This window comes from Carica papaya, chromosome 5, assembly GCF_054855325.1.
Source record: "Carica papaya isolate Zhongbai chromosome 5, ASM5485532v1, whole genome shotgun sequence".
NCBI classification, from domain to species: domain Eukaryota; kingdom Viridiplantae; phylum Streptophyta; class Magnoliopsida; order Brassicales; family Caricaceae; genus Carica; species Carica papaya.
Genome location: NC_142313.1, coordinates 44,516,815 through 44,531,217, shown reverse-complemented (window position 1 = coordinate 44,531,217; position 14,403 = coordinate 44,516,815). Strand labels below are relative to the sequence as shown.

At 32.7% G+C, this 14,403-nt stretch overlaps 2 protein-coding genes across 3 annotated transcripts; both read right to left on the bottom strand.

Moving 5' to 3' along the window:
• Positions 1-136: 136 nt before the first annotated feature.
• LOC110810688 (uncharacterized) lies at positions 137-3,594 on the bottom strand. Its single transcript, XM_088219219.1, has 8 exons — positions 3,396-3,594; positions 2,850-3,319; positions 2,542-2,778; positions 1,866-2,109; positions 1,433-1,537; positions 1,171-1,353; positions 835-1,039; positions 137-747 (listed from the first exon to the last, which is right to left on the bottom strand). The coding sequence occupies exons 2-8, from the start codon at positions 3,287-3,289 to the stop codon at positions 251-253; spliced, it is 1,911 nt and encodes a 636-aa protein (XP_088075345.1). The 5' UTR covers positions 3,290-3,319; positions 3,396-3,594; the 3' UTR covers positions 137-250.
• Positions 3,595-4,611: 1,017 nt separating this feature from the next.
• On the bottom strand, positions 4,612-12,534 carry LOC110810687 (uncharacterized). 2 transcript variants are annotated; one of them, XM_088219218.1, is made up of 10 exons: positions 12,401-12,534; positions 10,412-10,666; positions 9,780-9,984; positions 9,225-9,315; positions 8,975-9,120; positions 6,738-6,981; positions 6,538-6,642; positions 6,266-6,448; positions 5,958-6,162; positions 4,612-5,297 (listed from the first exon to the last, which is right to left on the bottom strand). In XM_088219218.1, exons 2-10 carry the CDS (start codon positions 10,629-10,631, stop codon positions 4,813-4,815), a joined length of 1,884 nt encoding a protein of 627 aa, XP_088075344.1. In that variant the 5' UTR covers positions 10,632-10,666; positions 12,401-12,534; the 3' UTR covers positions 4,612-4,812. The 2 variants fall into 2 exon arrangements, with proteins under 2 accessions (XP_088075344.1, XP_088075343.1); XM_088219217.1 differs by lacking the exon at positions 12,401-12,534 and adding an exon at positions 10,974-11,105.
• Positions 12,535-14,403: the final 1,869 nt, after the last annotated feature.

Here is a 14,403-nt window from a genome sequence, read left to right as displayed (position 1 = left end):
TCCCCATTAAAATATTTTAAAAAAATTCTAAAAAAAAAAAAAGAAAATTCATATTTTAAAAAAACTAATATAAAAAACATAAGACAAAAAAAATTTTAAAAAATTATTATTTTACATAAAATAATAATTAAAAATATTACCATAGAATAAGAATATTATATTAATAAATATATGTAACAATTAGAACCCCGATATATCCAAAACGGGAAACTAATTAGAACCCTGATTGTATCCAAAACAGGAAACTAAATTAACCCACAGTGACATTACTAACAGCTTTTGTAGTGAGTCCAAACCCAAACGGGAAAAGAGGATCATAGCGATCGTCTCCGACGTTCATCGGCAGCTGATCAACCGTTTTAAACCAAGTACGAGGTAACTTCCCGGCGAATCCATAATCTCCGAACAGAACGTCGGCCACTCCGGCTCCTTCCGTTCCCGGCAACCAAGCGGCGACAAGGGCATCGATCTGGTCCAGATAAGGTTGCACCACCAGCGGCCGACCAGACACGATTAGAACGACGCACTTCACTTGGCCGCAGACGGTGCTGATGGTCCGACCACCTGGTTCGGGTATGGTCAGGTTGGTGTTGTCTCCGTCGAGTTCGGCGTAGGGGAACTCGCCGACGACGACAATGGCGTAGGAGAAGTTGTTTGATGAGACAAAAGCTTTGTCCGGGTTTTGACTGAAGACAATCTCCGTGGTTGGATCCACGGCTGCTGAGATTCCACTCAGAATCGTTGTTCCTGTTCGTGAATTTTACGTATGGGAGATTTGTAAGAAATGGTGTGCATTATATGTATGTATGTATAGATCTATGTATAGGTGTATACCGGCGGTGAGATTGTTGCCGCTAAGACCTTGCCAAGCAATGGACCATCCACCGCATTGATAACCTAAATTGTTGGCATGAGTTCCTGCAACAAGGATTCTTGAAGCATTCTTCGGCAGTGGAAGTACAGGCTCATCTGCATTTTCTCCATTCTTGAGAAGAACAAGAGATCTCCTAACTGCTTCTCTTGCCAAATCTCTATGAGCCTACAGCAAACTAGATTATTACTTACACACACTTTCAGAGTACTGTTATCACATGGTGAAAAAAAATATATATATATATATATAATTTTATATATAAAAAGAAAGTTCGAGAGTCGCTACTGATCTTTAACCTGACTTCCGACATGATCAACATAAGTTTCGTCTGCAAATGGTTTCTCGAATAAACCCATTACGAATTTCACTCTTAAGATTCTTCTAACAGCATCATCAATTCGGCTCATCGGAACGAGATTATCTTCCACATGTTTTACCAAAACACTAATGAACTCGGTGTAATTGTAAGGAAGCATGACCTGTAGAAGACAGTGGATTAATCTTTCTTTAAATCTGATATTTGATATATAGTTCATCACATATAGTGTATATATTGACCATATCGATTCCTGCGTTAACGCCTAAAAGGACCGACTGTGAGAAGTTCGCGTGCTCGGGATCGGTGATTCTATCAATGCCCTGCCAATCGGAGATGACAAAACCCTGCAATTTGAAATTTTTAATTTTTAAATTATGAAAAATAATAATAAGAATCCCGAATTCGGAGTTTTGTTATATACTCGAACACGACGTAACTCTTAAAAAAAATTTAAACTCGAACCAATCCCAAAGAATTTGGAGTAGATTTAAACTTTTTTCTAATTTTTTGAATCGCGTAAGATTTATAATTTATCTGACTGATCGTTTTATATTAATACAAAACAATAAAGATCGAATCGTCAAAATAGAAATCTGACTAGGTTGAATTCGAAGAGTTTAACAAAGATCAACTCGTGAAATAAAATAACAATTGTAAATGTAGATCACTTACCCTAAATTTAAGAGTGTTCTTGAGAAAATTAGTGATGAGATCACGATTGGCATGCATTTTTTTACCATTCCAACTCGAATAAGAAACCATAACAGTTGATACTCCTTTGATAACCGAATCATAATAAGCAGGCATATGAATGCTCATCAAACCTTTCCAATCCACCACCGTATTACCCCGATCAACCCCTCTCGTCGTCCCGCCATCGCCCACGAAATGCTTCGCGCACGCTGCAACTTTATCCCTACCAAAAAGTAAACATGTATTTTTTTCGTATAAAAAGTTGACGAAAATGACTTGAATTTACCATCCTTCTTAACATTTTTACAAAAAATAAACATTGCAATATTTTTTCGTAGTACGAAAATTAATGAATGTTTAGTCATTGGTTCAATCTCAACATAAAAAAATGTATAATATATTTTTGTTATGATATTTTTCGTATTAAAAATTATTTGTTATCTAGTAATGGGTTCAATCCAAATATACGAGAAAAATGATATTTGTACGAAAAATAAACATTATGATATCTTTTCGTACTACACATTAGTGAGTATTTAGTTACGAACTCAATCTCAACGTAAAAAATACTTATGATATTTTTTTATATAAAAAGTTATTTAATGTTTAGTACGAATTTGATACGAATATACGAGAAAAGTGACGAGTAACTTACGATCCTCCGACGTAAGGGACGCCCTTCGGAGAATTCGCGGGAAGGTCACCTTGTAAACCAGGTATAAGCTCAGTCATGGCTTTCACAATTTTGGGATCTTCACTGTAACTCTCATAGCATCTTCCCCACCTTGGATCTCTACAGACCGCAATGCAAGGGGCAAAAGCGTAATTTAGTCCTGTTCCCCTAACCTCACGCGCCGTCGCCGCTCCAATCCTCTTCACCAGCTCAGGATCCCTGTAACAGCGTGTTTAAACAGCGAGTTGAGTTGGAGTCGAGTCGAGTCGAGTTGAGTTGAGTTGACTCACCTGGTGGCACCGAGTCCGACATTATGAGGAAAAATGGTGGCTTTATAAACATTATTATGGCCATGAACAGCGTCAATGCCGTAAATCAAGGGGATCCCTAAACGACTGGAGAGGGAGCCGTTTTGAAAAGTGTTGAACATGTTGATCCAGTCTCGAGGCGTAGCTCGGTCGCGAGGGACGCTGCCGCCGCCGCTCAGTAAGCTGCCGATGGAGTAGTCGCGCATGATCTCCGGCGTGGCTTCTTGGCGTTCGATTTGAATCATCTGACCCACTTTCTCGAGTAGAGTCATCCGACTCAGTAAATCGTTAACGCGTCTGTTCAACGGCTGCTTTGGATCTCTATACCTCATATGGTCTATTCCTACTCCTGAGTTGGCTTCCGCCATTGTTGAACTGAGGAGCAGGAATAGACCCAGCAGGGTCAGCTTCATCTTCATCATGTTTTTTCGTCTTCAGATCAGTACGTATACCTGAAAAACAATAACCCGTGATTTATACATGTATATATACGTATATAAGAATTGAAAATAATTCCTTTGGCTTTACCCAGATGAACAAGTTCTGTCTCCCCGAGATGAAACGACGAATGAGGAAGTGGGGGAGAAGAAGAGTATTTATAAGATTTATTTTGAAGAAGATACAGATTTCTGAAATGGCAAATTTGTTTGGAATTTGAATAACCAGATTTTTTTCCTGGACAATGAAGAAACTGTATGTATATGTGTATGGAAATGGGAATTCATTTGTATTCATAGCATTAAATGACTGTCTGCGTAAATGGAATACACTTGATTTGATTAGATTATTTTTCTTTTGTATATGGGAAAAATATGAGAGTTCAAAGTTTCAAAATTACAGTAATGGAGAAATTAATTATGAAGAAATTAGAAAATTAATGTTAAAATAAGGTAAATTTTGGTGAAATATATGCACATGTGTGTATATATATATATATATATATATTATGATAGGATTGGCAGAGATCATAACGTAATCCTTTCTCATTTAATGTATAAGAATTAATTTTATATTTAATATTCAAGAACACAAAATCTCTTAAAAGTAGAAAAAAAGACATTTTAAAAAATTAAAATAAAAGAATTTTATAAATTTTATTTCCTTCTTAATATATCTAAATACAATAATAAATAATATTACAGAAATTTAACTGTTATATAATTTTTTTTATTTAAAAATATAATAATTTTATTAAAATTTTATTTAAGTGAATTATCATAGTTTTATCAACACATTAATAAATTAAATTATTAATTTTACTAAATTAAACATTATAAATCGATTGTTTTAAATTCTTAATACACACGTCAAGTAACGAATTTTTCGTGTTCAATAAAATTTGAATTCGTAATTTTTAAATAACACATAAGAGTCTTTTAAGTACCAAAATATTATATCAAATATTAATCCGTCTTAATTTATCTATCATGAAATTTTTTTCGTTGAAACTAGGTAATTTTTCACCATGTTTGTGAGTCCGTTGTAGTTGTTGTGAAATTTTCTTTCCGTTGAAACTAAATACTTTTTCAAGTGTTTAACCACAAAAATATTGTATCGGTAAATCTTCTTTAATAGGTGTTTAATCATTAATAGAAATAGAACTACTTTTTTTTTCGTCTTATCGAAAAATTAACTTAGAAATTTTTAGTTGATTCTTTTCCGCGAGGCGTTTATAAGCATCGCGAAGCTGGATTTCGTAAAATAAAGTTATAAAATCTCACGGTTGATTTGATAATCTCTAGTATAATAAACAAACAGTTGATTGATTTTCTTCAATACAATAATTTAATTTTCTGAAGTTCTTGTTGCTCAAAGCAATCATAAATCTCATCAATGACTTGCTCTATTCTTGTAAGAATAGTTTTTTTCCCTCAACAAACCAGAAAGGGAAAATGCAGCAGCATATATGAGGCAATAAAAACTACCACTAAAGCCTGGAGGGATCTTAGATTCTGGTAGGTTTAGTTGTCAAGCCAAACCCGAATGGAAATAGAGGATCGTAATGGCGATCTCCGATATTCATGGGAAGCTGATCAACTGACTTGAACCATGTCCTGGCAAGTTTACCAGTGAACCCGTAATCGCCAAATAGAGCATCAGTAACACCTTGGCCTTCGGTTCCAGGAAGCCAAGCAGCTACAAGTGCATCAATTTTCTGGAGATACGGCTGGATAACAATAGGGCGACCGGATATGACAACAACGACACATTTGACTGAGCCACACACGTTGGTGATGGTGCTTGGGCCGGGCTCAGATATTGCTAGATTCGTGCTGTCTCCGAACATTTCAGCATATGGAGGCTCACCGACAACAACAATTGCATAATCAAATTTTTGGGACTTGACAAAGTTCGCATCGGGATTGGCATTGTAGATAACTTGGGTGGTAGGATCCACCGTCTTCTGCACTGCACTCAGGATTGTGGTTCCTGCTCATGCAAATGGTTTTCGTTATGATTTTTTTATACTCAAATACATAAAAGTAACTGATGGATCATAACCACAAGGCAAAAGATTCCTAACTTGAAATGCTCGAATGCAGTTCAACCCACCTTGGTAGTCTAACTTGAAGCAGCCCACCGAAGCAAATAGAAGTACGAACGCAATAACCAACAGGCTAAGCAACTCGAGTTCTATATCTTACGTTTTGTTCTAATAATGAAAGTTTAGCATGCCTTTTAAAACTCACTTTTCAAAAAGAAAGTTTAAAAAATTCTCTAATTTTGTTCCATAAGCTACACTTAAATTTCAGTCACTGTCAAAGATTGTAAAAGAATCTGCAACAAAGAACAATGTTGAAACCGCTTGTAACTCATGGTGGTCATTAAAATAAGATAGTTACCTGCTTTGTTTAATTAATAGCAAAACAAACTAAAAGATTTTGTTCTGAAAATGACGAAGCCGCGAAGGGTAAAAATGTAATTTGGTTTTGTTTTTCTAAAGCTCAGGCTGTGTCTGTGCATAAATTCAGAATAGACTCCAAACTAAAGGGACAAGTCAGCTATCCCATTTTTATGTGTGTATGATTGTTTTCAGGGTCACTCTGTTCATAAAGACATAACTAGTTTACTGGGTAAACATGAACATACCAGCGGTGAGATCATTGCCAGAAAGACCTTGCCAGTCAATTGTCCAACCCCCACATTGATAACCCAAGTTGTCGGCATGGCTTCCTGCAACTAATATTTTTGCTGCTTTCTTCAGCAGAGGAAGCAGCGGTCTATTAGCCGTTTTACCATTCTTTAACAACACAAGAGATTTTCTCACAGCCTCCCTCGCCAGATCTCTATGTTGCTGTTGAAGATGTAGTATTTTTTTTAGTAAAAATCAAACTTTCATGATAGTCAATAAGTTTATAGAAAGGATATTGACAAATTTAAAATATCGTAAAACAGACCTGACTACCAAGTTGGTTGACAAGTGAGCGATCAGAGAAAGGATTCTCAAAGAGACCCATGACGAATTTAACCCTCAAGATCCTCCTAACAGCATCATCGATCCTGCTAATGGGAATGATTCTTCTCTTAACATGAGAGGTTAGTACATCGATGAATTCTGTGTAGTTATTGGGAACCATGATCTGCAAAACAACCACAAAGACATTAAAAAATTTATAGTATCAAAAAGAAAAACGAACCATAGAAAAAAAAAAGTGTTAGCTTGACTGACCATATCAATTCCAGCACCAACTCCAGCCTGGACAGAATATGCATAATTCACATGAGGAGGAGAGGTTATCCTGTCAATACCCTCCCAATCTGATATGACAAATCCCTGCAAACAAAGAACTCAATGAGACTTGGAAATTGCTTGCCCGAGTACAGAATTGAGAAGCAAGGTAGTTCATTCAAACAAATTATTTTGTTTACCCTGAACTTCAACTTTTTCTTGAGGAAACCGGTTATAAGTTCACGATTAGAGTGCATCTTCTTTCCATTCCAGCTTGAATATGATACCATAATTGTTGCAACACCTTTGCTGATGGAAGTATAATATGCAGGCATGTGAATTCTGAACAATCCCCTTGCATCAATGACAGTATTGTTCTCATCAACACCCCTTACTGTGCCCCCATCTCCAACATAGTGCTTGGCACAGGCTGCAACTTTGTTCCTGACAAAAGGCAAGGAACGATTCGATCCCATTTTCTAATTCTTAAAAAATTGCATTTGCTAACTAACTTGATGAATATGCTGAATTGTTTTTACAGGTACACACCCAACAACAATTCATATTCTTCTGAACCAAAAAATCAGAGTACTCATCTGTTAAATGAATCAGAGACACAGAACCATACCAAAAGACATGATTAATAATTCCCCCCGTAGGAAAACAAAACTCTATTGTTTGTAATATGAAGATAATCAGATACAAGCTGTCATCAAACTGATTTTGGCAAGTCAAACCAATCATCTAGACTCTTTTACATGGTACTAACGATGCTGACTCCCATCTTGTGCTGTGTTTCTTGCATTACAATCACAGTAAAATGACTAAATTTTAATTTTAAGAGAACATATCACATTTTTATCCAGCAGATCGTGAGTTTTGAATATTTATATCAACTGATAAAAAAAAACTTGTCAGATTTTTGGTTTTTATTTATTATTTATTTTCTGATGAATTAATGTCATAGGACAAAGATGCAAATTATATAGGACCTTTCCAGAAAACAAGCAACTGTTTACTGAGGTATGCACCAATTGAAAAGTGAGATCTCTATGGAGATCTTTCCGAAGACCCGACGCCAAGACAAGTTCACATGATAGAGACACACCCAAAATATCAAAAAAGAAATACTAGCTTACATCACTACAGAAAACAAGTGAAATATAATGTGAATTGAGATGATAATTTCTAAACTAGGATAAGATACTAAAAGCTCAGTTTCCTGGAGATGTTGAACACTCAAGGAGTAATAATGGGTCCTGATTATCTCATTTTTGTCACTAAGTTTTCTGCTTGGTAGAACAAATGGCACACAATCAAGAAGGCACTCTCAAGGAGTAATGGGATACTAAAAAAAGCTCAGTTTCCTGGAGATGTTGAACACTCAAGGAGTAATGGGTCCTGATTATCTCATTTTTGTCACAAAGTTTTCTGCTTGGTAGAACAAATGGCCCACAATCAAGAAGGCACTCTCAAGGAGTAATGGGATACTAAAAAGCTCAGTTTCCTGGAGATGTTGAACACTCAAGGAGTAATGGGTCCTGATTATCTCATTTTTGTCACCAAGTTTTTCTGCTTGGTAGAACAAATGGCACACAATCAAGAAGGCACTCTCAAGGAGTAATGGGATACTAAAAGCTCAGTTTCCTGGAGATGTTGAACACTCAAGGAGTAATAATGGGTCCTGATTATCTCATTTTTGTCACTAAGTTTTTCTGCTTGGTAGAACAAATGGCCCACAATCAAGAAGGCACTCTCAAAGAGTAATGGGATACTAAAAGCTCAGTTTCCTGGAGATGTTGAACACTCAAGGAGTAATGGGTCCTGATTATCTCATTTTTGTCACAAAGTTTTTCTGCTTGGTAGAACAAATGGCCCACAATCAAGAAGGCACTTACTCATGAGAGGCCACCCCAAATATCCCTACAACATGTTAATGTAGTCATTCCCAGACACGTGAAATGTAAATAGGTATATATCTAGAAAGATATCAACCTTCTTTTTTTTTTGCATTTTTAAATTTCTTTGATAGAGAGGATGCTCCACCTTTTAACAAAACAACAAAATCAGATAACCCTTTTTTTCTTTCACAAGAAAAGCAAATAAACTTAGAGGTGATTTGATGTATGTGCAAGAAGACATGTGAAAATGCATAATTCTCAGCTGGATCTCAAAGCAGTTGGATTGAATAAATACTAAAATTAGAAAACTACCAGTTTACGGAAGGGAAAGTCAAGAAAGGGAGGGGGGGAAACACTGACCCATCAAGTTTTCAGACAGGGAATCATCAAGAGGAAGCACCTTTGGTGGCTTATATTACTCTTTTTTAGATTTGAACCAACCAAATTCAAACAAGTTGAAAGTGTCATTTCTCACCAGTGGATGTGATTAAGCAAGGATCCAAATTGATAATACAAGTTAACAGAAAGGTTCTTACTTTCCAGCAACAAATGGAACACCCTTCCGAGAATTGGCTGGCAGGTCTCCCTGTAAACCAGATATAATTTCAGTCATTGCTCGAACAATTCTAGGATCTTCACTATAGCTTTCGTAGCACCGACCCCATCTAGGATCCCTGCAAACCTGGGAAAAGAGAAGTGGAGAAAATATGCTACAATATCAGTATCATACTTTATTTATTTTTATTTTTTTACAGAAACATTGAAGAACAGAAAACATTTGCTTACCGCAATACATGGAGCAAAGGCATATGAGATTCCTGTAGCTCGAACCTCAAGAGCAGTTGCATCTCCAATCCTCTTCAGAAGTTGAGGATCCCTGAATGTACAAGTATTCAAAAATATAAATACCATTAAACCATTCCTTTAACTGAAACAGTCACATCACAGGGAAGCCAAATGGAAGCAAGATCATTTAGGATCTAAGAACTTGACTGACAGAGTGATCTAAGTTTCATTTTTCTAAGTTAACTTTACTTGAAAACAAAATCCTAACTCATCCAAATTGATCTTAGAGAAACATTATTTGGGTACTTGATAAAAAGATTTTCCGGTCTCTTTACCTCCCCAGAAAGATCAATTAATTAAAATCTCAAAATGATCTCACCATAATAAGATGATTAGCTCAATCTAAGATACAACAAAGTAATGTGGGTTATATTATTAATAAGGATTAGGTAACACCCACCATAAAAGCAAGATATATATAGTAGAAAAGTTATATTTACTTTTCCACAAGCACTTATCTGAATTCAAGTTGTATATGAAGTTATATTTACTTGCCTGGTCACTCCAAGCCCAACATTGTGTGGGAAAATGGTGGCACCATAGACATTGTTGTGCCCATGAACAGCATCAATACCATATATCATTGGAATCCCAAGGCGAGTGGATAAAGCCCCCTTTTGAAGCTCATCCACCATGTTTGCCCAAGTCTCAGCACTAGCCTTGGGAGCCGGTGCACTCCCTCCACCACTCAACACACTCCCTATACAACACATTTGCACAACATATATTGAGTCAAAATATAAGTGGGCATTTTAAGAGTACTATGGAAGCAGTTATTTACTACAAGTGATTTTAATCAAAATTTATTCAGTTTTAGTAGAAATAACTGTAGAAATTGCTATTAGTTAAAAAGTGCAGGTGTGTTTGGTGAAAATAAAATTTGAGATTTTGAATAAAGATGCTTATTAAAGGCAAAAAATTGTTTCAGAAGCTCCAAACTGTAGCTTTTATATGTAAAGCAATCAAAATCAGATTTTAAATTTGAATTTTTTCTAATCATTTACTTAGTTATAAAAGTGCTTTTAGAACCCAAAATAAAAAGCAAAAAGTTTTGAACAGGCCGAACTATCATAATAATGAACTGTACATCTAACTATCTGAATGTTCAAAGAAGATTAGTTCTTTACCAATGAAGAAATTCTTCATGACCTCAGGATTTGCAACTTGACGCTCGATCTGCACCATTTGACCGATCTTCTCAGCTAAAGTCATCCTTCTCATTAAGTCTTTGATCCTAGCACTTATCAGTTGACGTGGGTCTTTATACTTCATGTATTGTGCTTCAGTTATGGCTGCCAAGCAGCATAACAGAAGAAATCCCCAAATGGGTATTGAGAATCTCGCCATTTTCGTCACTATGTTCAATCACTCTGGTTTTTTATCTGCAGATTTCATCCGTCAAGAGCACAATACAAACTAAGCACATAAACATCACTTTAAATTAAGTATATCAATACTACTTGCAAAAGCCAAAACAGAAGGGAGTGCAAATTTTTACAGACAACACATTTGAATAATCTGATTTGAAGGAAGATGTAAAAGAAGAAAAGATGAACAGCACGATCTTATACAGACATACGAGTGAGAGAGAAAACGTGCGGATAAGAGCGAAATGAAGCATAGCAAACAGAGAAATGAACTAACAAGTGAAGCTCAGCTCAAAATGGAAGAAGAAAGTGAGAAGCTTACATTGAGAAATGAACCACAGAGCAGAAAAGGGAGAAGAGAGAAAAAGAAGAGAAGAAGATCCTCGTCTTCCCTGCTGCTAGTCGTAAGCAGAGAATGGGAATAGATTCAAGTTTCTTGAGAGACAGCTGCTTCTTAAATATAAAACTTTTAAACTTATTTAAGTATTTTTTTTTAATAGTTTATTAATAATATTATTTTTTAAAATTAATGTTTATTTTATATTTGTATATAAGGAATTTATGTTATATAAACACGTGCTAATACATGTGATTTTTCAAATACATATATATATATATATAAATAATTTGAATACATGAGATTTATAACTATTTTAGTTATTTTAAAAATATATCTATAAATTAAAGTCCAATTTTCTAAATGAATATTACATGATAGTTATGTAATTATCAAATAATAATAATAATAAACAATAACACAATAAATATTATATTTGGAAACTTGTAAAATACACATATATATATTTATATATAAATATGTGTATAAGTATGTAATAGAATTTTTAAAAAATATAATAATAAAATGAATATATTTACTTATTTTTATTATAAAAAAAATGTACACCTAACTATGTGCAATTTATTCAATTTTGTATTACTCTCATCCTCTACCATTTTTATGAGCATTTTTTATCTAAGTTTTTAAATATTTTTTATTTTATTTAAATTTTTTAAATAAACATTTAAAATTAATTTCATTAAATAATTTATAGTCGTACGCTACATATATAAATTACGTGATATTGACAAGTCACGTATTGACGAAATCTAACAGATCTAAAAAATCTAGAAAAATATCATGTTTTCAAAGAAGAAAATGTAAAAGTTACTTTTCTAAGAATGGTCCCATTATTATCTCATTTGGTTTTCTTATAGTCATTCATTATTTCTACATTTAATATATATATATATATTTACTTATGTTGAATAATAAATATTTGACAAAAAAATTTCAAAATTGGAAAAATGATCATCATTAATGTGAAATTTTGATTCATTAATAAAATAAAACTTTTTTTATAAAATATAAAAAATAAATAATTTTTTTTTATGAAGCAAAGATTTATTATTTTTATCTTATTTAGTTTGTTCAAATTTGTAAATTACACTCAAAACTCTCTCTCTCTATATATATATATATATATATATGACTAATAATAAAAGAATATACTCTTAGTTAAGATAGGATAGAATGACCCACAAAAATTTAGACAAATATATGACATATATATATATTTATAGTTAACATGAAGCAACTTAACCCATCATTAATGCAATATTAACCCCAAAACCATAAGAAGATTAATGACAAATGATTAACAAAAGTTTTTTATGAAATCATATTGGAGTTACTAAATTATTCGAATTGAGTTAAAAAGACAATTAGAAATTAGTTGCAAATAAATTTACCTTTCGAAGATTAATCGAGGGCGCTTCGCCCTGATAAGCATATAGCAGGGCAAGCACCGATGAGATAACCTTCGTCCCTCTAGGAGAAAAAAAAAATCAACAGTATGAATTAATGACAAATATATTTGAGAGTTCGTTATAAAAAGAGAAAGAATGAAGAATTTGATAGGGATTGCTAAAAGAAATAGAAGGAGGAGAGGAATTAGTGGAAATTGATAAATGTTCGTAAAAGGATTTATTTTGGATAAAAGAAAATCCGAGAAAATCTCTTGTTAGAAATTTAGTTTCTCTTCTATTTTGAAACGATAATTTAGTTGAAAGAAAAATGGATATACATTGTGAGAAAAAATACTCTTTATTTATATTTTTATACATATCTATGTATATTTAAAATAACTTTTTTAAAAATTAAAATAAATAAGACGAATTTAACATTGAACTCCTTGCTGGTCAGTCTCCTTACCTTGGCGAAATTATTAGGCTACTGGAAATTATTGAGATATATCGTCTCTTATATCTCAAGTTTGAACATTATAGCGATTAATGCACTTTAGGTATAGAAAATTATGTCTATTAAATACAACAATGACTTTAAATTTAGACTTATTGTTAAGGATTACAAGACGCCATTAATACCTCGTTCTAATGTTTCTATGAGTTGGGTTAGAAAAAATTGTAACGAAGCGATTTATTATATTACGAGATTGTAGTAGGACCTTTTTGAATTTTTTATATTCGAAAAAATTTTATTACTGCGTTGTTTGTATAATACAAACGATGAATTACTATTTTTTTTATAAAAAATATATATATATATATATATTGAACCCCTTGCTATTTTTTTTTTAAAATTAATAAATTCAATTATTTTTTATTTTTTTATTTAAGATAAAGATCAATAATAAAATATTGAGACTACTAAAAAAAATAAGTTCCAATAAACAGAAAAATTAAAAATAAATAAATAATATATTTATCAAAAACCCAAAAAAAAAAACAAAGACAAAAAATTGCAGTGGGTTACAGAGGAAAGATTTGCTTTTATTGGGTAACGCAGAGGCGGGCGGGGGGGGGGGGGCAAAAGCTGACAGAAACATCAGACCACATTTTTCAAGACGCCGACTAACGCTTGATTATTTCTTATTTGAAAAAACTGCAATTAAATTAATTTTCAAAATTATTACCGTTGGATTTACATTTGAAATTTGACTTTTTTGTTCAAAAATTTTGAATCTGGAGTTGCAGGTTCAGGAGCCAGAGGTATTGGGAGAGACAATGATGGTTTTCTAGGTTTTAAAAATGTGGTCATTTGACCCACGGTTTATGTTTTAAGTTCTCTATATATATATATATAATATTTTAAAATGTATTAAAAAATGTATTTAACATATTAAATAAAAAAATATGTTATAAGATAATCAAAGATAATATATTTTCTTGTTGAGTTATTTATATATAAATTTATTGTGCATAAAAAATTATTAATTTTATTAATTCTGTTTAAAATAATACGATTAAAATTACTTTGAGTATTAATACATTAAATTTATGTACAGAAAATAATAAAATAAATAAAAAATAATAAAATTTAAAAATATAAAAAAACAGTTATGATTTTCAAATCATAAATATAATTTATTTTTCTTTTTATCTCATTAACAGAAAAAAAAAAAAATTTAACAAACAATCACATAAAATTCTTTTGCTATGAATTCACGAACCGCACATAATTTAAAATGAGTTTGTTTGCTGTTTTAAATTTACATATAAATCTGTTTTATGTATTTCTTACGTTACTATCTAAAATATTTTAAATATATATATTATATGTATATAATTTTTTCAAAAGTTTAAGAAGTCATATTTGCATTTTATGAACACTGTACCTACTCCTTCGATACATAAAATCAAAACCAGAGGTTTCTTTTGAACAAGAACAAGAGATAAAAACTACCAACATGATATTTTGAAAGTTTCCTGTTGAATTGGAAGTGTTTGGATTT